This window comes from Seriola lalandi, unplaced genomic scaffold (genome assembly GCF_002814215.2).
Source record: "Seriola lalandi dorsalis isolate HSWRI2012SDOR001 ecotype SW California unplaced genomic scaffold, Sedor1 jcf7180002054519, whole genome shotgun sequence".
In the NCBI taxonomy this organism is placed as follows: domain Eukaryota; kingdom Metazoa; phylum Chordata; class Actinopteri; order Carangiformes; family Carangidae; genus Seriola; species Seriola lalandi.
The window spans coordinates 2,345,956-2,372,479 of NW_019525072.1; the positions used below are offsets into that span (position 1 = coordinate 2,345,956).

At 40.5% G+C, this 26,524-nt stretch overlaps 1 protein-coding gene and 1 long non-coding RNA gene across 2 annotated transcripts; one reads left to right on the forward strand and one right to left on the reverse strand.

Annotated features, from left to right (window-relative positions):
* Positions 1-1,326: 1,326 nt before the first annotated feature.
* Positions 1,327-11,661, forward strand: LOC147818711 (uncharacterized). Its single transcript, XR_015437706.1, has 2 exons — positions 1,327-5,067; positions 6,780-11,661. It is a non-coding gene; the product is annotated as an uncharacterized LOC147818711 (long non-coding RNA).
* Positions 5,525-26,237, reverse strand: LOC111660583 (serine/threonine-protein kinase SBK1-like). The gene is made up of 4 exons (XM_023413934.2): positions 25,985-26,237; positions 13,872-14,099; positions 9,980-10,182; positions 5,525-7,902 (listed from the first exon to the last, which is right to left on the reverse strand). Exons 1-4 carry the CDS (start codon positions 26,001-26,003, stop codon positions 7,087-7,089), a joined length of 1,266 nt encoding a protein of 421 aa, XP_023269702.1. The 5' UTR covers positions 26,004-26,237; the 3' UTR covers positions 5,525-7,086.
* Between the last annotated feature and the right edge of the window lie 287 nt (positions 26,238-26,524).

Here is a 26,524-nt window from a genome sequence, read left to right on the forward strand (position 1 = left end):
CAGGTGCTTCCTGTTTTCCACTGATCATCCTTGAGATGTTTCTACAACTTGATTGGAGTCTACCTGTAGTAAATTCAATTGATTGGACATGATCTGGAAAGGCAAACACCTGTCTATATAAGGTCCCACTGTTGACAGTGTATGTCAGAGCAGAAACCAAGCCATGAAGTCAAAGGAATTGTCTGTAGACCTTAGAGACGGGATTGTATACAGGCACAGATCTGGGGAAGGGTACAAAAACATTTCTGCAGCATTGATGGTCCTGAAGAGCACAGTGATCTCCATCATTCGTAAATGAAAGAAGTTTGGAACCACCAGGACTCTTCCTATAGCTGGCTGCCCAGCCAAACTGAGCAATCGGGGGAGAAGGGCCTCGGTCAGGGAGGTGACCAAGAAGCCAATTGTCACTCTGACAGAGCTCCAGCGTTCCTCTGTGGAGATGGCAGAAACTTCCAGAAGGACAACCGTCTCTGCAGCACTCCACCAATCAAGCCTTTATGGTAGAGTGGCCAGGCGGAAGCCTCTACTCAGTAAAAGGCACATGACAGCCCGCTTGGAGTTTACCAGAAGGCACCTAAAGGACTCTCAGACCATGAGAAACAAGATTCTCTGGTCTGATGAAACCAAGATTGAACTCTTTGGCCTGAATGCCAAGCGTCACGTGTGGAGGAAACCAGGCATCCCTACAGTGAAGCATGGTGGTGGCAGCATCATGCTGTGGGGATGTTTTTCAGCAGCAGGAACTGGGAGACAAGTCCGGATCGAGGGAAAGATGAACGGATCAAAGTACAGAGAGATCCTTGATGAAAACCTGCTCCAGAGCGCTCAGGACCTCAGACTGGGGTGAAGGTTTACCTTCCAACAGGACAACGACCCTAAGCTCACAGCCAAGACAACGAAGGAGTGGCTGCGAAACAAGTCCTTGAGTGGCCCAGCCAGAGCCCAGACTTGAATCCGATTGAACATCTCTGCAAAGACCTGAAAATAGCTGTGAAGCGACACTCCCCATCTAACCTGACAGGGCGTGAGAGGATCTGCAGAGAAGAATGGGAGAAATACTCCAAATACAAGGTGTGCCAAGCTTGTAGCTTCATACCCAAGAAGACTTGAGGCTGTAATTGCTGCCTCATCAAAGTACTGAGTAAAGGGTGTGAATACTTACGTACATGCGATATTTCAGTTCTTTATTTTTAATAAATTTTTAAGAATTTCTAAAAAAAAAAACCTTTTTCACTTTGTCATTATGGGGTATTGTGTGTAGATTGATGAGAAAAAAAAGCAATTTAATCCATTTTGGAATAAGGCTGTAACATAACAAAATGTGGGGAAAGTGAAGGGGTGTGAATACTTTCCGGATGCACTGTATGATGTCCAGTATTTGGCATGCTAAATTAAGTCAAATCAATTTATTTATCCATTAAAAAACAACCAACCTTCACTGAAGTGCTGTACAGAGAGATTAAGTTATGGGATTGTTTGATGATTACAATCAAATAAAAACACAGACATAATTAAGAGGATATAAGTAAATTAATAAAAGCATTGGATGTCTGGATAAAAAGCATAAACACAACAGCACAACAACAGAGAGCAGTGATTGATCAGCAGCTCTGCGGTGGAACAAACTACGATGGTGCCTCAGTCCAACAAGCTGCTAGCTCGGCTGTCGACTCTCTGTTCTGTTGATACACTCAATGACATTTTATTTTTGTAGCTGAAATGGACACATGCTGCTTTAACGCCATTCCAGCCTGTAGCTGCACCTGAAGCCTTCTCCAGTTCACTGTGTTCTCCTCTTTTATAGCTCTTTTCCCTTTTTATTATTCTTCCCTCGCCATTTTACTTATCTTCTTTCTGCTCAGTTCTTTACCTCCCCCAACCCTCGCTCAGGCTGCAGGCTTATCTCTGTGTTTAGGACTGACAGGCTCTTCCGATCACAATCCTCCTCACTATCTCTGTAGCACAGCTCTGCTGCTTCTGCAGGAGGTTCAGGGCAAAACGCTGCTGCTGCTGCTGAAACTGACACGAGGTCAAACATGCAAAAAAACTTGCAGTTTTCCTCTCTGAGCTGTGTCTTGTTGCGTCATATTGAAAATCATCAGCAAGAACATACACTGCAGAAAGAACCGTCAGCGAGCGGGGAACATTTAGTACATGCTGTAGATCAAATTGTGTAAGATGTTTGTAAGCTTGTGTGGATCATCATGATTTAGTGGCTCATGTTGCGTCGGTATAAATCATCTAAGCACAAAATCAGATCGCAGTCTGTCTGTTGAAGCTCAAAGTGCTGCAAGTTAGATATTTTAAAACCCAAATACTCTCCTCTGAGCCACTGTTTCTCTAGGGAACATGCATGTTTTGTTCTTTTCCATCTTTACATTCTTCAGCCGGCCTCGGATGCTCTCACTAACATGTCCACAAGGGACTTAACTTAAAAAAGGATTCTATTCTTGTGTGATTGCATGTTTGGTGAAAGCTGTAGCTGTGAAACCAGGATACAAATATCAGTTTTGTAAACTTGTTTAAAGTGACTCTATGTATCTTTTAAATGAAAAAAAAGTTAAATTCATACGTAAATTAAACAAACTCAAGTCAGTTCATTACACTCAGGGATTTATTTATTTTGATACTGTCTTGGTGTGGTGCAAGAAGCTTGTGGCTAATGTTAGCAAACTTCTGTACTTCTGTTATTGTAAAGCTACATTTTAGGATTTCTATTTCACTTTGATTGACTTGTGGTCAAAGTGGCTGCTGCTGAGGCTGATGGGAATGTTGTTAGTTTTGCAGGCGGGGGGCATAACGTAAATGTACCACATTTCATGGTAATCCATCCAGTTATTACCAAAAATCCACAAATGTCAACCTCATGGTGGCGCTGGAAGAAAAGACGTCCCCTTGGGAACCACAAATGTCTGTATCAAATTTAATGGAAATCCATCGAATAATTGTTTGGCTCAGTCTGGACCAAAATGGTGGACTTGACCGACCGACTAATTTTGCTGCTAGCGTGGCTAACGCATGATCCATGTGATGACGTGCTTTTCAGCTCTGACTTCAAAAGGTATTCACACACCTGAATGTGTTTTACTAAAAGCAAAGCAAAACGAGAGGTCAGCTAGTGTGTCCTCGTGTCTTATATCTTACACAGCACGTAGTGCTTTGATAAAAGTCTTCTAAGTACCAAACTCTCCCCTCTCCCTCTCTGCTGGTGGTGAATGTGTAAACATGGTGGTGGGAGAGACACTGAGATCAGTCAGTGCAGCGCTCAGCTGTAATTGCTATGCTGAACATGCAGGGTTACTTGATGATTTTCTCTCCAGCTCAGCTGCACTTGGCTGTTTTTTTCTTCTTGGTTCCTCTTTATCCAGGCGGACTGAGCTTCTTTTTTTTTTATGTCGGACTGACATTGTGAAGATTAATTTCGCCCTTCTCTTTCTTATCAGTCTGTAAAAACGCTTTGTAATGCACACATCTGCAGTCAATTTAAATTTTTGTTCTGCTGCATAAAAAGAAGGTTTTTGCACATCTTCTCTTGATGTATGGATTTTTTTTTTCAATGCAACATTAAATCAGATTCAGTCCTACCTGGGTGGGAGTGTGTTACATGGGAGTTATGTAATTCAGCTTCCAGCAAGGTTTTGGAGGCAGACGCTGCTTGTTATAGCCAGAAACATGCCTCTGTGGTTTTCCAGCCTTGTGGGGCATTGTGAGTTTATTGGGGCATAATCATGTGACTAACATGCAGCTTGAAATGCATGAAAATGCATGAAATGGTTTGGATTTTCATCTGTTTTTATTGTGTTTGATAAAAACCGCTCTTCATCTTGATACGAGTTGATCTCTTGACTTTAAATCTGAAGCTTGATCAAATGAAATGAGAAGCTGGCATCGAGTTATTTCACAGATCAGAGTCCAGCCCCATTTCTGATTATTTCCTTTTTTCATTGTTGATGAACTGAGGGAAAGGTTTGAGGAGGGTGACGTCCCGGTGGAATAAATACACACAACATTATTTCCTGCAGTGTTTCATCTGCTGTCGGAGACTCTAAAACAGCACAGTCCACACAGCACGTTAAATAAAACACGAGGAGAGATTTCCATCTGTCTGTAGGAACACATTACATGATGCTAACATTATTTTCCACAATGAGAGACAGTTTTTTTCCCATTCTGAAAAGAGTAGTACAACGTTTTGGAAATTGCACTTATTCACTTTCTTTACTGAGGCTTAGATGCAGTTTTGCCAGGTGCACCGTAATTATCATATTTGTACTATAATTTAGCTCTTCACATCTCACTAGACTCCAACGTCACAACCTTTCAGAAGCTCCTTCGTCAAGTCAGTTTGGTTTGGTTTTTAGTGCTTAGATATTTACCTGTAACCCATTACTTGCTTACACACTAGGATACACGGTGTGTCCTATAGCCTGCACAGTGTGAGCCCTTTGCAGTCAATTCGTTAGTCCACAGATTGGCGGGCTGGAATATGACACAAAATGACCACAAACCATGCAGTTTTGTTGTTTGCGACTGTTTTGTGGTTGTTTTGTATCTCTGGGATTTCTCTGTGCCTTTTTGAGGACATTTTGCATCTTTGTGGTCGTTTTCAATCTCTTTGCAGTCATTTTGTGTGTCTTCTGACGACCGTTTGCGTCTCTTGGTGGACATTTTGCATCTGTTGTCCTTTTGCATAGTATTTGTTTTGCGTCTCTTTGTGGACATTTTGCATCTCTGGCAGTGTGTGGTTTTTGCATCATTGCATCTCTTTAGCTGTTTTGCATCTCTAGCCATTTTACGTCTGTTTAATCTCTTTGTGCTTGTTTTGTGTTTCTTTGTGGCCATTTTGGTAACTTTGCTTCTCTGTGATCGTTGTGCATCTCTTTGTAGTTGTTTGGTGTCTGTTTTAAAAAATTTTTCATCTCTTTGTACTAAAGCACAAAGGGACTCTACACGTGGTCGTGGTCGTGGTAGTGTTGCATCATTTGGCATGTGGTTGTTTTGTGTCGCTCTTTGTGATATTTTGCAGGTGAACATCAGGGGCCCCCTGACCACCTGGGCCTGTGCCTGGTAAGCCTGTTCAGTAATCCTTTCATGGCACAGATGTTTAAGCGTCCTTTGCTGCAATTCATAGACCACATTTTTCATATTTTGAATTTACCGTAGTTTCTCTTGAAATATGATAAAACTTTATATTATTAGATTGACTTTGTTTTCAGCATCTCACATTGCTGGTTACATGACATTGATACCACTCTCAGATCTACACATTATGCTACAGCTAGCAGCCCGTTAGCTTAACATTAGCTTATCAGAGAGAATTATGTTGTTATTATGTAAGCTAGTGTTTCCCTATTTTCAGACTTTCTGCTAAGCTAAGCTTATGTAAGCTAACGGGCTGCTAATTGTAGCTTCATATTTACTGTCCAGAGAGTGGTATCTTCTAACTCTCTGCAAGAAAGCAGATTGGCCTATTCCCAAAATATTAAATTATTCCTTTCATTAAAAAAAAAAACAAAACAAAGAACAGAGGCCACTTTTCCTTTTATTTTCCTCAGGGTATTTATTTCAACAAATTTTCACCACATTAATATTCATGCAATACTTCTGAAAAACACAAAAGGAGACTGAGATTTCTTAAACATTTTAATCCCCAAAATCCAAAAGACTTTTGTGTTTTCTACATTCGTCCGTCCCATCTCACATTAGCTTTCCAATGAATAATACGGCAAAAACTGGAATAAAAGGTTAAGGGGGCAGAAAAATGTTAGATATCCCCATTTACAGAATTCATATTTTATTCAGTCACAATTCAGTCAACATAGCCTGTTTAATGTTAAGGACCTTTCCAGGATATTGCCTATTTTTCAGAAAGAAGTCCAAATTTATCACTTCTTAGATAATTAGGTAACTGCTCAATGAAAGGTAGCCTACAATTTCCATGTTCTTTATTAACCATGCAACTAGAAAAATTAGGATTATTTTTGGTATGCAAGTAGTTGGCTGTACGTGATCACAAAGGAAATTTACTTTTTAGTTAATGCACCACCTTACAAATGGTTAGAAAAGTGTTTGATAACTGTGCTGCAGCAGTATTCAGTTATGGTCCCAGTTTAATGGGAGGACTGGTTAGAAAAATAATACGATACCTAATAATAACACTTGCTGCTGACCACGAGGTGTTTTCAGCCACTTGTATTGTTGATTGCTACTGTACAGTGGGTTCAAACATGAAGGGGGGACATTTTGGGAGAGAAAAACAGTCTACATACATCTACTTTTATGAGAGACCACAACAACAACATGATGACAAATAGTTCAAAGAAAAATGTAGCTGTGTGAAAGCCAAAATGGCCTGCTTCTACTGTTTGTTTTTTTTGTTTTGTTTTTTTAAGCAATTCAAATTTTCATTAATTTTAATTCTATTTCTCAGAGAGAAAATAAAAAAGCAGGGTTCAGATTTCTGCCACTCAATAAAACAAATCATAAATATATGCATCTGACATAAATAAATAATTTAAGTCCAAATAAAAATAAGAAAACACACACTTCACAAAAAACATATCTACCAAACATGAAAATGGTACACTACAATAAACACACAATAGTACCATCAGTCTTTTATGCACAAATCATCTGACTGAAAGCCAATCACATCCTTCTCTTCTTCTTCAGATTATTTTTGCAGTGATTGGGTTGTTCCAGAACATCTGAACATATTGCTTATGGATTATGTTGTTTGTTTTTGTTGCTCTCCCTTCAGTTTTTTTTTTTCTTTACAGGTGTCTGCAGAAATTCGTGTCTTGTACTGGTTCAGTAACTGAAGTATAGACCACATACAGGAGGCTACAGCGTGTGATTGTCTCACTGCTCATTTCCTCAGAGTTCGTCTTCATCAGAAATGATTAAATCCGCAGTGAAGCTACAACTTATGTCAGACTGTTGATAGTTTCCCCGACGCCAAACACCTGTCGGCACACTTCCCTCATCTACCTTTCTCCTGTTTCTCATACTCGGAGAAATCTTCCTCCTCAGCTCACACCAGCCTCACGTGTGAGCAGGTAGCCTGTAAAGCAGCATCAGCGGCCTCTACACACAGATCTCGATGGGTGTGGTCACCAGGATGCGTCCCCTCTCGTTGTTTTCTCTGTTGACCCGCTCGTAGCTGCCGGTGGAGGACGGCGAGCTGTTAGTGGACATGGAGGAGTAGTTGGTGTCCATCATGATGCTCCCTTTCGCCACCACACAGGCAGGTGACAGGCTCTGTTGCTTCAGTCTGTCCACCAACACGTCTTCTTCAGACGACGACGAGCTGATGTCCAGAGGAGGAGCGCTGTTCGCCAAACCTCCACCGCTGCTGTTCCCGTTCTCCGTGTCCAACATCCAGCACTGGTTGTAGTAGCTGAAGACTTCTTTGACGGAGCAGCGACGCTCCTGCTCGATGGAGAGGAGCCGGCGAAACATCCGCAGAGCTTCGTCGGTGAAGCGGCGCCACTGTGAAGGCACCGTGCCCGTCCGGCGACGCTGCCAGCGGACAAACTCCTCATAGAAGGCGTCGTTCGGCATGGCCTTCTCCCAGGGGAAGTTTCCTGTCAGCATGCAAAAGAGCAACACACCAAACGCCCACACATCCGTGCTGTAGTCCACACAGAAGCCCTCATGCCGCGAGGTGTCGCACAGCTCGGGCGCCGTGTACGGGATTGTACCGCTCACGCGCTTCACCGGAGAGCCGGCACGCCGTGTCATGCCAAAGTCCGACAGCTTGACCTTTCTGCACTCTTTGTCAAAGATGAGGATGTTCTCGGGCTTTATGTCCCTGTGGACCAGCTTCTTACAGTGCAGGTAATCCAGGGCGATGGCCACCTGGTGCACACAGCGCTTAGCCACCGTCTCAGGGAGTCCCACCTGAACAGAGAGCACAACAGTGATGGTGGACACACAGGACGCCACTGAGTTAAAGAGCAGCTCCACACTAGATTTTGTAAGGTGGGGTGCTGAGTGGGATGAGAGTGTGGTCCTGTAGTGCCATGATACATTACAGGTTGTGGAAAAAGCCTGTCTGAGAAGCCACTCTTTAAAAAGGTGCCCTGTGGAGTCTTTGGCCACTAGTAGCTACAGAGCAGTGTTTTATAAGTGGGTTTGTCTTATTATGGTAGCTGAACCTAGCTAACAAACTAGCAACAGTAGCTAACTTGATAAAGAAATGACAACAAAGCACATTAAAACACATAAGAGTGTCTGGTAAGAGTTGACCTCAAGTCGCCCTATTTAGCATTTATAAGCAGTATATAAACATGTAATAAATGGTTTATAAGACTTTAATGTAGTAGTAAGCAGATGAATGGTTATTAAGGTGTTTTTAAACACCTTAAGAACTTTAACTAAAGAAATGACCCTGTTTACTGCTGCATTACAGTTTTCAAAACCATTATCAATATGTTGGTATGCTGCTTATGAATGAAAATTTGGTTAAGTTAAAGTAAAGTGTTAGTGTGTATGAACTGATATTAGTTCAGATTATAGCTTCATCTGGCGTATTTTGGATTTGTGTGGTCGATCAATAGCAAAAGTCACATGTGGAAGTACTTTGATTTTAAAACTGAATCCTCTGGTCGCAAGGATTTGATTCAAATGAACTGAATTCAGCGTTAAGTTTTGCTCAAAATGAACAGATCCTTACACTCTCTCATTCCCAAAACACCTGATCAGTCATAACATAAGGAGCCAGGTCAAAAAGCCTACTCAGTCCTTCACTGCTCTTTTATGTTAGTGATTCTTCACAGTAAAAGTTGAGTGGATTTTTGTGTTTTGGCACCAGGAGTGATGACTCTCCACAGAGCTGACAACTAAATGTCAGGCACAAAAAATAACAGCAGTAAACAGCACTGGATGCCAATGTGTAATCCACAGGGACATGGCATATGCATCTGTCGCTTCTCTGGAAATGAGTTGAAAAATACTTTCCGATATTTGGGGGATTCAGAGATAATCATTTTGTTAAAATGAACTCTACCTATTCCAATGTAAAATAAAGGAAAGAGTATATAATATTTACAGAAATATGTATGGAAATGTAACGTAACAGTAGTTCGCAGCTCATCTTTTTAAAGTGTATATGTGTCTGGGTTGTGGGTGACAGACAAGCCATCATTACTGCTTCACTTGTAAACTCATGTTTAACATTGTAATGTGTTTCACCTTGTAAGTGCTTGGAAAAGTCCAGGAGATCCTCTCGAACTGGTGACAAAATTTAAACTTAAGTAACAGATATAAAAGTTTATTACCGATGTTGGATTGAGTATTTAGGATTTCCTAACCTGAGATAAGATAGGATGAAGTAACATAAGATTCCTAAAGGATTCCTAAAGTTAGATAAAATTTGCTTCTGTCATACCAAATTTATTTATTTATTTTATTATACTCCTCCTATCTTGACTTAAGACCTAAGATATGAGGTTTCTGTAATATTATTAAATGATTTATTCCTTCTGATTGCAATAATAGAAATCATTGAGTTTGTCTTTCAAAGCACTTTGACATCAATGCTGTGGAGGCTGAAGCAATATGTTAATGCCATCTTTATCCGAAGCCTCTGCAAAATCACATAAACAGTGAAATCCTTTACACATATTACAGTGTTATATGCAGGTTTACAAGCGAGGTGCCACCGCAGTGTGAACTCCATCAGAACCGATGGCTGCATAGATTCAGAGTTGGTTCAAATTCTCCAGTTGGATGACATTTAACCGTTGCATAAGAGAATGTGCAACAAGATGCTGTAATTAGAAGATCATGAGCTGACATTTCTGTTTGTTTCATGTATTCATTTGAGGGACGTCACAATTGGCTCCTTGTTCGTGGTTGGACAATGCGTCTTACGAACCACTTCTCTCCCAGTATAACCTCGGCCCTAATGGTGTCTTGTGTACTATATGCTTACAACCCAGACTCTTCTACAGATCTGTGTCTCAGCTCATCTCACCTGTGGAGGGATGATGTCAAACAAGTCTCCGGCCAGAGCGTACTCCTGAGCGAAGATGTAGTACTCGTCCGTTTCGAAGGCGATGCCATACATGTTGATGATGAACGGACAGGGTGACAGGTAGAGGGAGATGCTGTACTCTCGCAGGAAGCTCTTCAGCTTGGTGGTCTTCTTCCTCAAAAACTTCAGGGCCATTTTTGTGCCTGAAAAACGAGGGCAGAGAACAGTTACATAACTTCCAATCTCTTTCCTCACTTCTTGTTCTTTTCCACCCTATTAAAGTGTTTGGGGACTTATTTCACAGCCGCCTAACTGCATGCAAGAAACTTAATTAAAATCATTTCAAATTTCATGAATAATTAAGCTCTCCGACGTCACTGAATTAAATCCTGATGGTTTTTTCACCAGTACATTTATATTGTGAGTATTTAAAATCTGCCAGACAAGTCATGTTCCCACAGAGTGACCAGGATGTTGATCTGCTTTCATGGCAGGGATTTTGCAGTAAAGTGATGTTTACAGCTGCAAGCATGTCCTCATATAGAGCCAGTAATAAGATTAGAAAGCCAAAGACAAGACATGAGTCACATTCTACCCTGAAGTAAATCATTTCACTTTATATAATAATGAAGAGGATGCACAAAAACACTTTTAGTCATCTGGAGGGAACACAGAAAGGCAATTTGTGAGGACATGGTTCGGAGGCTCGACTCGCCTCATCTCCCCCTCAGCGGCCACTTGGTGCCCAGAACAAGAGTGAAGAGAAATTACCAGGACTAATCTGAAAGCCGCAAGAAATACCCCAGACAATAAACCTGGAGAGCTGCCACGTCTGCCTCTCCCTGCACCAACAGTCAGTGTGTCAGCAGAGATGAGAGGGGACACTTCTCCAATACCACCGGATCAGCTCTGCAAAGTGCTGCGTGCATTTTTACAGCGCGCAGCCTCTTTAGGGAAAGGTCGAGAGGGGGCTCAGGGTTTGTTCTTAAAGACACAATACAAGAAGAGTTTCCCCCATGTTGACGGGACATCCAAAAATGTTCTTTCTTACTTCTATCATGCTCTATGTTTCTTCCTACAATCACCAAAATACTTTCAGAGATGTATGATGTTATAATCTTGTAAATGTTGGCATGAATTCAGTGAGTTAGCTGTGGCAAACTGGCACCATTAAAAGTAGCTGAATTTGGTATTAGCAGTTCCGGTTTGCAGTGTACACATTGGACTGGTTACAACACCCACTAAATGAAGCTACTCCTCAGGCCTCCTAGAAACTTTATTTCATAAGAGTAACTAATGAAACATGAAGTATCGGACTTTGACTCCATGCACAGGCAGCAACATTAATGTGTGAACTGCCAAAACGTGTGTAAACAAGTCTGACGACGAGTGAAGCTGGACTGCAGCACAGACACTGAGTAAATAAGTACATTCCTGGCCAGGCAACTTGCTGCAAACACATCTGATTCACACAGAAGCCAACAAATAGCGGCTTGTGTCCCTTGCGCTACAGTAGTTTCATGTTTACATGGAATATTAGTTGCTTTGTTAAGTTAACCTGCTGGCTAAAATGCAGAAATAAACACCATCTGTTCAGGGAAACTCAGCTGATTTTTGTGAAGCTACAACTGTGAGTGTCCTGGGGCAGAAACTAAAATTAAATAAAACTTTTAAAAAAACAGCATATTTTGTTCAGTCAACTGTTTAAACACGGTAAACAAAATGGACAAAAAGATGGTTCACATTATGGTGAATATGGAGCCAAAACATTTCAAAACAATGACAGAGGTTTTAAGCAGGCAGCTGTTTACAACCAAACGTGTAAGAAAAATACCCATTACAACTTCCCAGAGCCCAGGATGACATGACCTGAAGATGTTCAGGTTAGAATGACAGACAATGAAACCGCAGAAGAAGAAAAGAAAACCGGCTGATTCTCCGGATTTTTTTAAGTTTTCCTGTAATATTTTGTTTAGTGTGTTGTAGTATTTGAAATCAACACCGCACCACCAGAGCAAAACTGAATATGTTAAGACTTTGGACTTTGGACAAAACAAAGAAATTTGCAACCTGAGAAGATTTGGTAGATCAATGTAAAAATAATCTGAAGCTATTATGATAATCAATTAGTGCTTTCAGATGGTTTTTCTTAAGCAAGATAATAAAAAAGTAAAACATTTTCTGGTTCCAGCTTCTTACTACAGGAAACCATGCAGAATCTATTTAGAGCAGAGCTGTTCAGCAGCTTACTGGCATACTACTACTGTATTTTCATGACACGTTTCTGTAGCCTCTTTATTCTGTGCAGCTGTGATATGAAGGAAAAAATAAAACATATTGAACTGGATTTGATTAGCAGATAATCAATATTAAAAGGTTTTGTTAAGCAGTAGGACATACCTACTTCTTTCCAAAAAGAAATATTAAGCGTGTCAATAAGGCGCCTCTGGCCATTACTTAACAGTTACCATCATTCTGATTTAGCCCAGAGTTTCCTGCTTCGCTAAAATGCATTTGCACACAATTATGATTCAAAAGGGTGGAAATGACTTTGCCTTCAGCCCATTTATTTCCACGGTTAACTTGACATTTACACGGAGCTGCATTAGAAATTTGAGGGCAGACGGTTAAAGCCACACTGGTCCTCTGATGCTTCTGAAAAGATGTCGGTGACACACCGGCACATCATGAAACAGCAGGTACACGTGCTTTCTCATACATCCCTCAACTGCACATTTTAGTGGCCAGAAAAGGTCACAATCATAGAGTGCAGCCACTCTAAAAAGGCTTTGTGCTCCATAAAAGAGATTATTAAGAGGCTCCGAGCAGATGGTCAACATTTTGGCTTTTAATGTCAAAAGGTTGAACACAATGTGTGTTTGTTAAATAGTGAATTTAGGCCGTCTGGATCCCGATCTGTGATGCATCACCTCATGAAAAGGCATTGCACACTACCTCAGATTTGGCTTTCAGGATTAATTTCTAAAAGTAAACACTTCAGAGCTGAATATGAGCGCTTTACCTGTGCGCTGATTATATGTTTGAGCAATGGAAAGAGAAAACAAACCACCATTATTTGTGATTCTCTCAGTAGATGCTGCTGTTGCTGTGAAATGGAAGCGTTTTAAAGCCGCACTCTGAATGACTGTTATGTAAAACGACTCCACCTCGTCACTCTGAAGTTCAAAGCAGGGCCACAAAAGTGAACAACATCCCATTTTCTCCAAGTGCAACCTGAGTCTGGGGGAATCGTTTTCACCCGCAAGTGGTGTTTGAAACAAATTGTGTCCCGCTCCATCCAAAGAAAGATGGGCTCACCGTTGTTGGCTCCTGTGCTTTCCTTTCCCCATCTTTTGGATTAAAATATCAAAACCCCAAGAAATCAGATCATTTACTTCAAGTAAAATAGAAATAACGGACATTACAAGTCAAAGTCTTGGATTCATAATGTAAAAATACACATGTATTATTTTGAAATTTTAAGCAACAGGTCGATGACTTTAAACATGGCCAGATTAAACTCCTCGGGACCCTGGGGCAACAATTTGTTGTTGGGTCCCTGCTGACATCTACCATACATGGCAGGATCATTACTTGTCAGGGCACCTAGAAACCAATCAGTGCTCTGAAATGATTAGTGGATTTATTGATTGACAGAAAATTAATTTGAATTAACTGACTTTTTCCAGCCTGTGCATATTTGCTAGGTTCCTGATTTTCTCTGATGTAAACTCCACATTTTTCGGTTTTTGATCATTGATCATATTATTCAATATTGGTCAAAATTGGAATATGTTAACTTGGGTTACTGCTAAATAAATAATCCACTGATTGAAAAAATAATCAGCAGATTAAGGGAAATACAATCGTTAGTTGCAGCACTAGTTATTACCTCTGATTTTGTGGATGACCAGGTCAACTTTCCCGTAGGTGCCCTTGCCCAGTTCCCGGACGACCTCATAGTATTTGTTGATGTCCAGCTTTTCCAGGTTCTGTGCCGCGATCAGCTGGAGCTCCTCCAGGATGTCGATAGAGGCACGGGAGCCATGGGTTGAGGAGTTCATTCTTGTGGCAGGACGGGAGGGGCCGGGGTCGAGGGCTGGTCTGGAGACAGATGTTCCTGTAGAGCAGGAAGGAAAGCAAGGTTCACGATGTGGAACAGTATCCACCCACGTCCCCCTTCCCACTCCACTCCCACTCTATAGAAAGCACACCTATTGTTATTGTACATAAACATATAGGAATGGTAAATGGGAATGTTGTGAGTCCAGGCCAAATGAGCTGTTATATAAGCTTTGTTTTGTATGTGCAGGGCTCCAGGACAAAGACAGGGAAAAGGTGTGGCTCGTGTTGGTTTTTTTCTGGGGCAACCAGTCTTCCCTACAAGAACTGGAGTCTACAGCCACGCTAGTAGCTCTGTTAGGTTGTACCTGGGCTCGAATATTGATATTTATTTTAGTCTTAAACATATGATAATAATAATAATAATAATAATAATAATAATAATAACAAAATTAAAACAAATAAATACATGAACTGCTATAAAATAATGAGTTAATGTCACAAACAGATTTTAGCAATCGGGGTTTCTGCAGGTATTGAAAGGTCTTAAAAAGCAGTGAATTTAGTTCCCTCAAAAAGACGACTTGGAAGGTTTTAAAAGATCTTGAATACTTTTTCTTGCTGTAGACGGTATCATTATTATAAGTTAGGTAACGTCCTCCACAAGCGGCTGCACAGCAACAGCCTGGACTCTGTGCGGCAACAGCTCAAAGACATGCAAATCAAAGAGAATGGAGACTATTAGTCTATTGATTGACATTCTCAGATTCAGTATCTCTGGGAAAATTGTGAGAAGCATTTTTTCACCATTTTTGATGTTTTGTTGACTGTAAACAATTGAGCGATTAATCTAAAAACTGGTAAACAAGGAAAATAATTAGCTGCAGACCTAGAAGACTCAAACCTGCCCCTCCTGAAGGTGTGAGTGAAGCTAAGTCAGTGACATATCATCAGAGCGTTTAACTGGATGTGAGGAGGAGGAAAGTATTGCTATTTGTGGATCTGATCGTCCGCAGCTGATTAACGATCCTCCCGATTAATGATCCTCCTTCTGACTTGATGTGTTTCTACTCTGTCGTGCCTGCTGCCTCCCATTCTCAGCAAATCTGTCTCACCTTCCTTCTCCCCCTGCTACCAAAAAGAAGCCAAACAACACTCGTCCATCACTCATCACCCACGGCAGCTGACATCTCCGACTGTCTGGAGAGGCTTTGCAGCCCTGATGGCGCAGCAGAATTGTACCATCTCTCGTTAACAGGGATGAGAAAGTGTGGAATGAGACAGGATGCTAGCCACATCCTGTCTCATGCATCGGATCCATCTGTGCCCGCCTCGGAGACGGCTCCTGTCTGCAGTGTGGGTGTGCATGATGGGAAAATGTGTACACAAAACTCAAGAAAGACGTGTGAAACCAGTGACACCAAACAAAATATACAGTATGTTCCACTAGAAAGAAGTGCAGTCACAGTAAATCTGCCCTTTGTGTTACTCATAAATCCAAAAAAAAAATTAATTAATACAATAATTACATTTAAGATCTTTATGAAATCAGACCTTGCTTTTGATTCCTTTTGTGGCCATTCATTGTATTTTCATTCACTAATTACGTGTATACAGATACTTAAGGCTGATACTGATATTTCAGTTGGTTTATCAATCTCTTTTGTAGTTTTCACAGGAAAGTGTCTGTTGATGTTTTCTAAACTTGTGTACTTTAGTTTTATTTGTCATTATTGTTTAAAGCTATGATACCCATGATTTTCTTCAAATCAAACCGTTTATGGTTTGCACATAAAAAGCATTAAGGCTGGGGAAACACGGGGTGGCTTTTATTGTGAAGCAGCTACAGGAAATGTTTGTCAGTGTTTTCAAAATATCTGTGAATAACTGGTGCTAGTAGATTTTGACATCTTAACGTTCTCCGTTTGTGATACTTTTTCGTGACTGATATAAAACCGAAATTTTGCAGCTGAAAACATTTTTACTTTATTATTTTTACTTTTCACTGGTTGACAACATATGTAAAAGTGATGCTGTTATCAGATTACCTCAAAATTAGTTTTTTGCACTGACAGATACACCAATATGACACATCTACAATAAGCTAATATCAGCTGATATACAGTATCCTCAGTCTACAATTTTCAAGTAATGAGTTCGGCAGCGTTTTCTAAACCTCTGTACTTCTACTTTTGAAATGTAACACATGATTATCATTTTAAAAGCTCCAGTCCTTGGGATTTCTTGAAATTAAATCATTATCTGTTTGCACTTTTATCTATAATGACCACTGAATGTGTTTACATTCACACTGTATGGATTAAGTTATTGCCAACTAAATATTTCCTTCTCATGCTGCTTCACATTAAAAGCACAGAGACTGCCAACTTTGCAACAAGAAAAATAAAAATGAGAAGAATAAAAATCAAAAAGAGCATCCCTGGCCCTGATTATATAATAGTATAGAGCCAAATAACAGGATTACTAAAGTTCGTTTGATGCTTTATAACTGCCAATGTGCTCCTGCCTCTTTGCAGGTATTTTTACATGTTCGCTGACTACGATTACATCTTGTCATCTTGTGCAGTTGAGCACGCCTTCGAGTATGTTGGCGATACAACAAATTGTACTAAGTTGCGGTTAATCTAAACAGAAAATGTCTTACTGCTGCTTCACATTAAAAGCATTGAGGCTGGTGAAGCACAGGGTGGTTTTTATTGTGAAGCAATACAGGAAACACACTGTCACTGAGGTTAATGCTGACTGCGATCATTCATCAAAAATTCGATCCAGATACACTAGTCGCTCTTCTGACAAAGCAGCTGCTCGACAAGTTCTTGTAACCACCAATCAACCAAAGACTGAAACCTCTGGATCAAAACATTCGGATCAATACATCGCTTTAAAACCTCATTAGGAAATTTGAACATACTGAAAATACATTTACAAATAGCTGAAACTCAAAGAAAACCGGGCTTTCATGCAGTGACAGTGGTGGATGAAAACGGCTCAGGACACAAACAGTATGTGCTGAGCAGAAAAGTACAAAAGCAGATAAAAATGAGGAGTCAGCTGAACCCAAAGGAGCCAAGTGGCTGTCTATCACCGGTCCACTCAGCATCCCCTTGACAAGGTCAATAAAACACACTGGATGAGAAAGCCAGTGAGAAAAAGTACCTGCTGTTCACAGATGAACAAACAGTCTCTTCTTTTTATATTTTTGTTTTGTGATTAGATTTTTAATAAACTGTTCTTTCCAGTTTTTCTGCACGGCCGCGCATCACAGTCAAAAGTGTCCACATTACCAACACAATAAATGAAAATGGGCTTTGAAAAATGAAAACCAGACTGAGGCATCTCGTCTCTGAATTCAGCATTTTCAAATAACACTGACAGGTTGGAGAGCTGCACTTTGTGACTTGTTTTTTTGTTCATGTGTCACATGTAGAGCTCATAACAATACTCTTCTAAAAAAAAAAAAAAAAAGGAACAGATTGATTTAAACCTCATTTTCACACAACTTCCATGTCCCCATGCATGTAGCACAAACTGTAACAAGGCATTGTGCTACATTTGAAGCTTTGAAAATCTTCTGATAAACAGTAAGTGTGATTCCATACACCTGTTTTGTGTATTTTAATTTGGGAAATGCTGGCAATTGGCTGGATCATGTCAGTACATTCAGCCTAGTGTCATCTGCTTCCAGCCCTTTATCCATTTGCTTCTCTCCTACTCTCTGTGCTCACATAAACAGAATTTTAATACAGTTGAATTCCCAATAAGCTGTTCTAGTTTATTATGTATTTCTATTTCTGCTGTCAGACAACAGAACAAGTATGAAATGGTGACTGAAACACAGTCTATTAAGACTACAAGGGTCTGAAAAGTCAGTAATTACATTTATGTAACATACTGTATGTCTATGATATAAACCTATAATATAAACAGATATACTAAAATACATGTTTCTATTAGCTAGACCTATATGTCAATATATGGTATTGTTTCAATTTCTAACAGTAATGCATGTCATTTTTATATATATATATAGAGGACATACTGTATATACATATATGATTTACTTCGTATGTACATATATTTTATAAATTGAACAACCATTAATATGTCTAATTTTCAAAGTTCCAAACATTATTTGCTGAGCAAATGACGAAAATATCAATCTCTCATGTCCTCTTTAACTGGATTGCGCATCAAACTTTTCTCGGTTCTTCCCTGGCCCACGCCCCATCCCTTCACCAAGTTCGGTGCTGTACTTTTTGCGTAATCCTGCTGACATCGTTGCCAAGCTAATTAATCATAAAGTGCGTTTTTTAATCGTGTTCCCATCTCATTGCACCTTCATCCTCTGGAAAGTTTAATGGCATCTGATTGGAGAAGTAGCGCCACCAGCTGTTTGTCTCAAATGGAAACTTACATTTATTAATATTTTCTCTTGTAAGACAGCTTTTGTTGAATGACTGACTGAAGGCTGAACACTGTATTTACTGTTGCCTTGTTTTATTCTTGGCTTCACTTAACCATGAAAACCTTGACATGTATGCATGGAGTATGCATAGTGTCACACTTCTCTCCTGAGCATAAGTATACGCTCATATGTGCTCTCACACTGCCGTCATGTCAAAGAGCCTGGAGATGAAAGAAGTCACAACCAGCACTAATTAGAAGCATCTTATATTCGCTGAAGCTCCCAGCAACCCCAGTGCTCCTTCTCTGGGTATCGGTGCCATGCCTGTTCCCCAGAGGGCCTCAAGGAGCGCCAAGCCCCGTTTGCCTCCCGGATAAGTGCGATGAGACCGCCCTGCTGTCTTTCTTCTCAGTGAAACGCTCATGTGTAATCAAAGCACAGCTGGAATGCAGCCAATCTGCCTTGCGCCATTGCTGCTCTTCTCCACTTCTGTACCTCCCTGCTAATGTTACCTACCTATTACACCACACAGGAGTGGAGGTGAAGGTACAGTCTAACTGTGGGAATACCTGCTGATGGGAAGCAGCGCTAGCACAGAGGCGACAAGCTCACAAAGTGTTAATGACCATTTATCCATCCTCAGGCAGCAACAGCGGCAAGTTGTCGTGTCTGCCATGACGACTGGCTAATTTACTTAATGTTGTCAACTGCTCCTTGTACTACACGCTTCTTATGGATTGTCTAAACACTTGATTTTTATGCTGTAAAATGGTCCACTTAGTATGTATTATGTTATGCGTATTTGAAAATAAAATGACTGCCTAATTTTGTCCTGTACTGGTCAGGCTATAACAGGTAGCACCGTTCCCTCGATCAAAGTGCGGCTCCTTGTGTCAAGAAAAAAGGAACTTCCCATGTGGAGTACCACAAGGTTCGTTTCTTGTTCCCTTGCTCCTCAGTCTACTGTATGTTACACTGACTCAACCATTGTAATCTTGTATGCATGTGATAGAAACCATTTCATGCTAAATTTCACACTCAGTTTCTCTTTCCCAACTATAAAGCCTTACACATATGCATACACTCACAGAGACTGGAAACCCTAGAGGGTAAAAAGTTAGTAATCCTCAAGTAGAGCTGTTCTGTGTACCTTTCCACATGGAGTACCACACTGCTCAACTCTGGGTCCGCTACTTCTCAGACATTATTTTTTTACTACAAAAGGGTCATCATTTGCTACTGATTTTCACCACTATGCTGATGACTCCAAATTCTATATAGCTGATGATCCTGTCTGAGCCCTCTTCACTGGCCTTGTAAAAGGCATCTCCTTCCTCCTGATGCATAGTCAAATCAGTCAAATCTGACACACACATTTTTAGATTCAGTGTGATTTACACTTCCAGATGATATCATTATCTCTGATGTCCATCATGAATGAACATCCATAAATCAGCTTAGAAATCATAAAAAGACACTCCTTATAACTGCAGAACTTGCCTGAGAATCATTACATTTTTAAATGGTGGCCAGTTTGCCACTGTATAAACAAATAAAGGTTAAAAAAAACAAACAAACACTGGGGCTCAAGGTGTGGCTCTCAGTGTCACTGAATCTATTCCATTATAATTCCTGTTCCAAATCCGCAAAGCATTATGGGAACTGAAAGTCCAAAGTGAGACAAAAGTAATAGCAGTGGCACAATCCATTAATATTTCCTCTTTTCCATGTTGCATGATCAATGTTGTTTTGACATTACTAAGGCTCAGAACATCCCGTCAATGTGTTTCTTTATAAACACTGGAATACTGACACTTTCCTTTACCCACACATACACAGATATTTACCGTGTTGAAAACCTGTGAACATAAACTCAAACTGTTTTAAATTGAATGAAACACTTTTTAATAGTACTATTGTACAATACATGTATAGTACAACTCACAAGCAAAGTTATGGGATTCAGAAAAAGACAACAACAAAAAAATATATATAAATAAATAAATAGTTGGCAAGAAATGTATGTGACTGACTGGTCTTATTTTCGAGCCACAGAAATTGAACAGAACGAAAAAGGTCAGTACATTTCTCTCTTCCCTTCACAGAAAAGCCAGTGCAAGCTTTTATTTAAAGTACCGCAATGCAATGCTCTCAGGTATCTCCAGAAAGGCAGCAAATCAATTGCAGCTTGTGCAGAATAATGCTGCAAGAGCTTTAACTGGAACAAAGAACACAGATCAGACTGTTCCTGTTCTAAAGCCCCTGCAGTTAACACCAGTTAGTTTTAGGACAGATTTTAAGATCATACAACATGTTCATCAGTCTATTCATGGCACCAGATCACCGCTGATATGCTGCCAATACATGCTCCTGTTCCCTCAGATCCACAGACTCTCTGCTGTTCGCTGGACCAAACAATCACACAAAGCAACAGAGAAGCTGCCAAAACATCAGTGGACACCTGAACACGTATACCACATATTAACACTACAGGCGACTGGTAATAAACATGACAAACCCGACAAAAGTGCTGAGTAACGCTCTCTGTGTTGCTTGGCAAACATGAAACCACACACACACACACACACACACACACACACACACACACACACACACACACACACACACACACACACTTAACGGTGCAGGAAAAAAAAAAAAACTGCTTCTGCCACCTCATTTGTGTTCAGGCCAACATCGACTTGTAAAACATCAGCACCCAATTAATCATTTGTAATGTTAAATCAATGTCACCCAACTGAAAAATACTTAACAAGTGCTCCCATCTTAAGCCGTATTTGGCTCCCAACAAAAGTCTTTAGAGCTCCGAAGGTTCCAGAAAGAGGAGAGAAGAAATACTAGGTAAACTTTTATCTTGTTAAATTAGACTTAAAGAATAATTTATGCAATAGAACATAAAAAAAAAAAAAAAAAAAAAAAAAAAAAAAAAAAAAAAAGAGAGGAGCTATTTAAATTTTTAACTAGTTGTATTTTGTTTATACCTGTTACAATATTTGGACTGTAGAGCATGTTTTTAGGCAATGGCTCCACCACTGGGTCCAGACTGAACTCTTAACAACTACTCAATGGATTGTCATGAAATTCAGTACAGACATCTACGATCTTCAGAGGATGAACGCTTATCCCCTGACTTCCTTTAGTGCCACCATGAGTTGAACATCTGTGTTTTTTACTGACATGTTTTAAAAACTATTGGATGGACTGCCTTAAGATCTGGTACACGTATTCGGGCGACACTGATCATAACGCAACGTCCAGTATTTAGCTTTACGACCAAATACCTGAAAACCTGTAGTCTCTCTGAATGATAGACACCTACTAATTAAGACAATGATGGGATAGACAGAAAAATGTCTCACAATATTGACTTATCACTTAGCTTTGGCAAATAGCCTGACCTTCTCACAACTTTTATTAAATATAGAAACATATTTTTTTGAGATATCCTGCTAACACACAAACAAGCAAACTGAGTAGTGACAACATAAAGTCCTCAGTGAGGGTGATAATATTCTCAGCAACATTCACAATCCATGTTTTGACTTGTTCATTTGTTGTATCTTTATCAGAGGCAAAAACTGATACCCTTGATACCCTTAGCCTTGACTTAGAAAGACTTTCTGTGTTAATGCAAACATAAAAAGGTCCAGAGCTAACAAGCCAAACAGCTTACTGGTAGAATAGACTAATGCCTGTGAAGCCATTCATGCATTGTTAAGTGTGGCTGGATGAGTATAAATGTAGCTCACGCCATCCTGCAACATCTGCATCCTCCGGCACAACGCTGTCTGAAACCAGCAGAGTAGGATGGACTGGATGCGAGTCCACAACATGACGAGAAGATGAAGGAAATCAGAGCTGTTCGACTTCCAAACTCTGACTGTGCATGTCTCACTCTGTTATTAGGTGGAGGATCAGCAGCTCGGTATTAAAATGAAGACCTGTCATCTCCTCTGCTCACATCCCATCAGAGTCTGAGCTGAAGAAGCAATCCTAACACCGTGCTGCATCATTTCCAACAGAAAAGCAAAGATATTCTGTAATATTTTCTTCTACAATAAATTGAAAATGAAATTAATCGGTAGTTAATGTTGCTCCAGTATAAAATTAGAGGCAAGTCAAAGTCAGCGATTCAACAGGACTGGATTCTGAGTTGTGCCAGTCTGGCAGGTTGTTTAATTACCTGAACTGTTGACCTGCCAGGACAGTGGAGTTTGTATTGTGCTTAAATAGAAACAAACAGCATTGTAAAACACAATGGAATATTTTAGGCTTCACTAGAGCTGAAACGATTAGTCCTTCGACAGAAAAATAATTAGCAACTATTAAACGATTAACGTTTCACCGTGATGCCAAACAGTCTGTAGTTTCAGCTTCTTGAATGTGAGGATTTTATGCTTTTCTTTGTCATATTCAATTGAAGCTGAATATCTTGGGTTTAGCACTGTTGGCTGGTCAGAATAAAGCTCAAACAATAAAAAAAACAACAACACATTTTAAGATATGACCTTTGTCTCTGGGAGCTTGTGAGTTTATGAGCATGTTCTCAATATTTTTTTTTAGACGAATGATTAATAGAACAATACTCAGAAGAATAGCTGATAATGAAAATAACTGCAACCCTGGGCTTCCCCTCTGCTCTTATCTTCGCGTATCACGTAATCATGCACAAACAAAATGCTGCTGAATTTTACAAGGACATTCACATATTTGAAAAACATAAACAGACACTGCTATAAAATGGCTCCTAGTTTCACTGTAGTGGTAATGAACTGAAATGTCATTTGGTTTTGTCGGTCATCAGTTAGCAGTTGGTGTGTGCCAGCAGAGCCTGCTGAACTCAGTGAACTCTCGGCCTCCATCATCAGAGCGGGAAGGGGGGGGGGGGGGCGCGGGGGGGTGTTTCACTGTAATCTATCTGCAGCACAAACGGTCACAAGCTGAATCAAACCATCTTTACCGGTCCAATCAAACAGAAACCAGTCCAGTGGCTGGAAAGTGGACAGGCTTCCTCGCCTGCACCAGTCTTTGTGGGCCTGTTAACTCCATCCTTTGTCATTCTTACCTATTCACGTCAGAGCCAGTGAGCTAACATGTGCTGTGAAATGTTATTCTGACAGTGCCCATAGAGAAACACAGATTATTTCTGCCCCACAAGCAGCTCTTTCCTCCTAAAATGTTTGTAGAAGTAAAAGCTCAGGCCTTCACACTCACACTGCATGTGCGTGTATGGACCTGTCTCCCTGTGCGGCGGCCCGAGTCTCGGTCCTCCGGCGGGGCCCAGTGGTCGGCTCCCACAGAGCTCATGGAGCTGTGGAGCACATCAAAGCGGGCTTGCTTTAACTGGCTCGGCCTACAGCATCTTCAAACACTGGGGCTTTGTGCCCGCACGCTCAGCGGCAAATCACTGGGCCACTGCTGTAATGGCAACCCATTTCTGCTGCTGTGAACCCCAGACTACAGTTGGTAACGTTACTCCCTTTTGTCTGCTTTAATCTCTGCCCCTCTTTCTTCTTCTGGCACTCTCTTTCCTCTGTCTGCTGTGTTTACATGAGCATCAGTGCAGCCAGAAAACCAGACAGACATCTTGGTTTGGTCAGCTGTAGGGCTGTGACTAATGACTATTTTCACCATCCATTAATCCACTGATGAATCAATTAATCTTACTCTCAAAAAAAAAAAAAAAAGCAAACACAAACTTCTCAGAACCAAAAGTGATGTCTTCAAATGTCTTTTGTTCGCAAATGTGCCTCTTGAAACACTTAATTTTGAAGCACTAGCTCCTAAATTTCTGACAGAAACACACAAAACAGGCTTCTCAGTTCTGCCATGTGAAACTGTCGCTGCCATATTTCATCAGATACGTTAAGAATCTAATGTGAGTCTCATTAGCTGTTAGAAAACACCGTCCCCGGCTGACTCATGGCTACTGATATCATACTAGAAGACAAGGCTGTATGTCCCAAATAAACAGGGCTGCAACTTATTTTCATTGTTGCTGGAACTGCTGATTGTTTTGTTGATTAATCAACTAATTGTGTGAGAAAATAGTGAAAAAAACACCCATCAAAAATTCCCAGAGCTGAAGGCGACGCAAGATAAATGTCCAAAACCCAAAGATATTCAGTTTACAGTGAATTGCAACAATTAAAACCATCAAATCATCTCATTTAAGAAGCTCAAATCAGAAAACTTTCTGCTTTTTGACAGTAAAATGAAAGTCTTTGGGGTTTCAACTGTTCATTGGACAAAACAGGCAAAATGAAGACGCCACCATTTGTTGGTCGTCAAGTGACGTCTTCAAATGTCTCATTTTTTCCAAACAAATGTCCAAAAGCGACAGATTTTCAGTTAATAGTGAACATGACGATGAAAAACACAATCTTTTCATTTACAAAACTGAAACCAGATCATTTTTGGCAATCTTTCCACAATTTTTACCTTAAAAAAAATTACTAGAAACTACTAACAGATAATCAATATGGTTATTGATTATTTTTCTGTAAAGCAACTAATTGCTGCAGCCGTTTTTAAAAAAAAAATTTAAAAAATACTCTGAATATTCTTTAGTTTCAGCTTCTCAAATGAGAGAATCTGCTATTGGTGGCTCCAAAACGGAAACGTATTCAGTTTACACAAAATTCAGTCAATGCTTGAGAAATGACCGAAACAACAAACTGATTATACCAATTACTTTTCTGTCAATGACAAATCAATAAATCGACTAATCGCTTCAGCTCCAAACAGCTGATAGTAGGAGCTCTGCAGATCAATTTGAGACTCCAGATGCCTTTTTTGTGCCATTTCCCACATGATGTATGTATTCACATTAATAAAAAAAATGAAGGCTGAATTCAAGTATCTATAACTGATCATCCTGTATCTGAGCTGAGGTCATTGCCAGTAACAATGTTTACAGCCTCAGAGCCACAAACTGCAACACAAAGACATGAAGTGTGAATCAGCTCTGCAGACACAAAGCCTGCTTTACATCCATTACAACTGCTGCACATGTGAAGTCAGGCAGTGCAGGAGTGTGTGTGCACATGAGGGTGTTTGTGCAAAATGTGTTCAAATGCAGAAACGTGTGATCAATATAATTACAAATGCCAATAACAGAAATAGAGATTGACGGGTTATATATGTGTAGCTGGGACACAATAGCTTCAAAGCAGCTCTATTGTTCTGCTCAGTCAAGTCACATGGTGCAACTTTTTTTTTTATTGTGTGTGAGAATTTAAAATGATTTACAGCTGCAATTAAAAAAACAAACATGAGTTTGAATGAGGATAATTAACAGTGTAAAGCCTCATGGCTTTAAACACAACAGTAGACTAGCGTGATGCTTTGCAACACAGCATCACAAATACACAAGAAAATACACAATTCAAACACAATCTGAGGGGAAATGTATAAAAACACATCTGGACACATAAACCAGATTTTAATTAGCAGTTAATTGGTTTAGCTGGAATAAAACACCAGCCTGATCTTACCTTTGAAAATGCGCTGCATGCAATATCAGTCCATCCAGACAACACCTGAGTCTTGAACGAGCTGAGGAGACGTCGCAGATCTTTGAAGTGTGTTGTTGGTTTAATCCTCAGCGGTGCAGAGAAACACCGAGCCTGACACTGACACCTCGGCAGGGACCTCCGCCGTCCACACCGCCGCTGTCCGTCACAGACTGTCCGCCGCTCAGTCGCCTCGGAGCCGCTGTCTATTGTCTCCGCACTCCGCTGGCGGACCCGCCCACCGCCTCTAACGTCCAATCAGAGCGCAGAGCGGCGGTGCGCTCCTCTGCGACGATGATGCCTTCAGGAACTGTAGGTGTTCACACACTTCAGCTTGCTCATGTGAAATTAATGGGCAGAACGGGGAGCTGTACTTGGCTCATCAGACTTGTAGGTTGGTTTTAGGAATGGGAAACCTTGAGATGGCTATTGGTAATCGTATTGGATGATCGGTTAATTAGGTTTAGATTAGAGGTAATAGAGTTGCAAGTTTTTCCCATAGACAACGTAACGACTCGCATT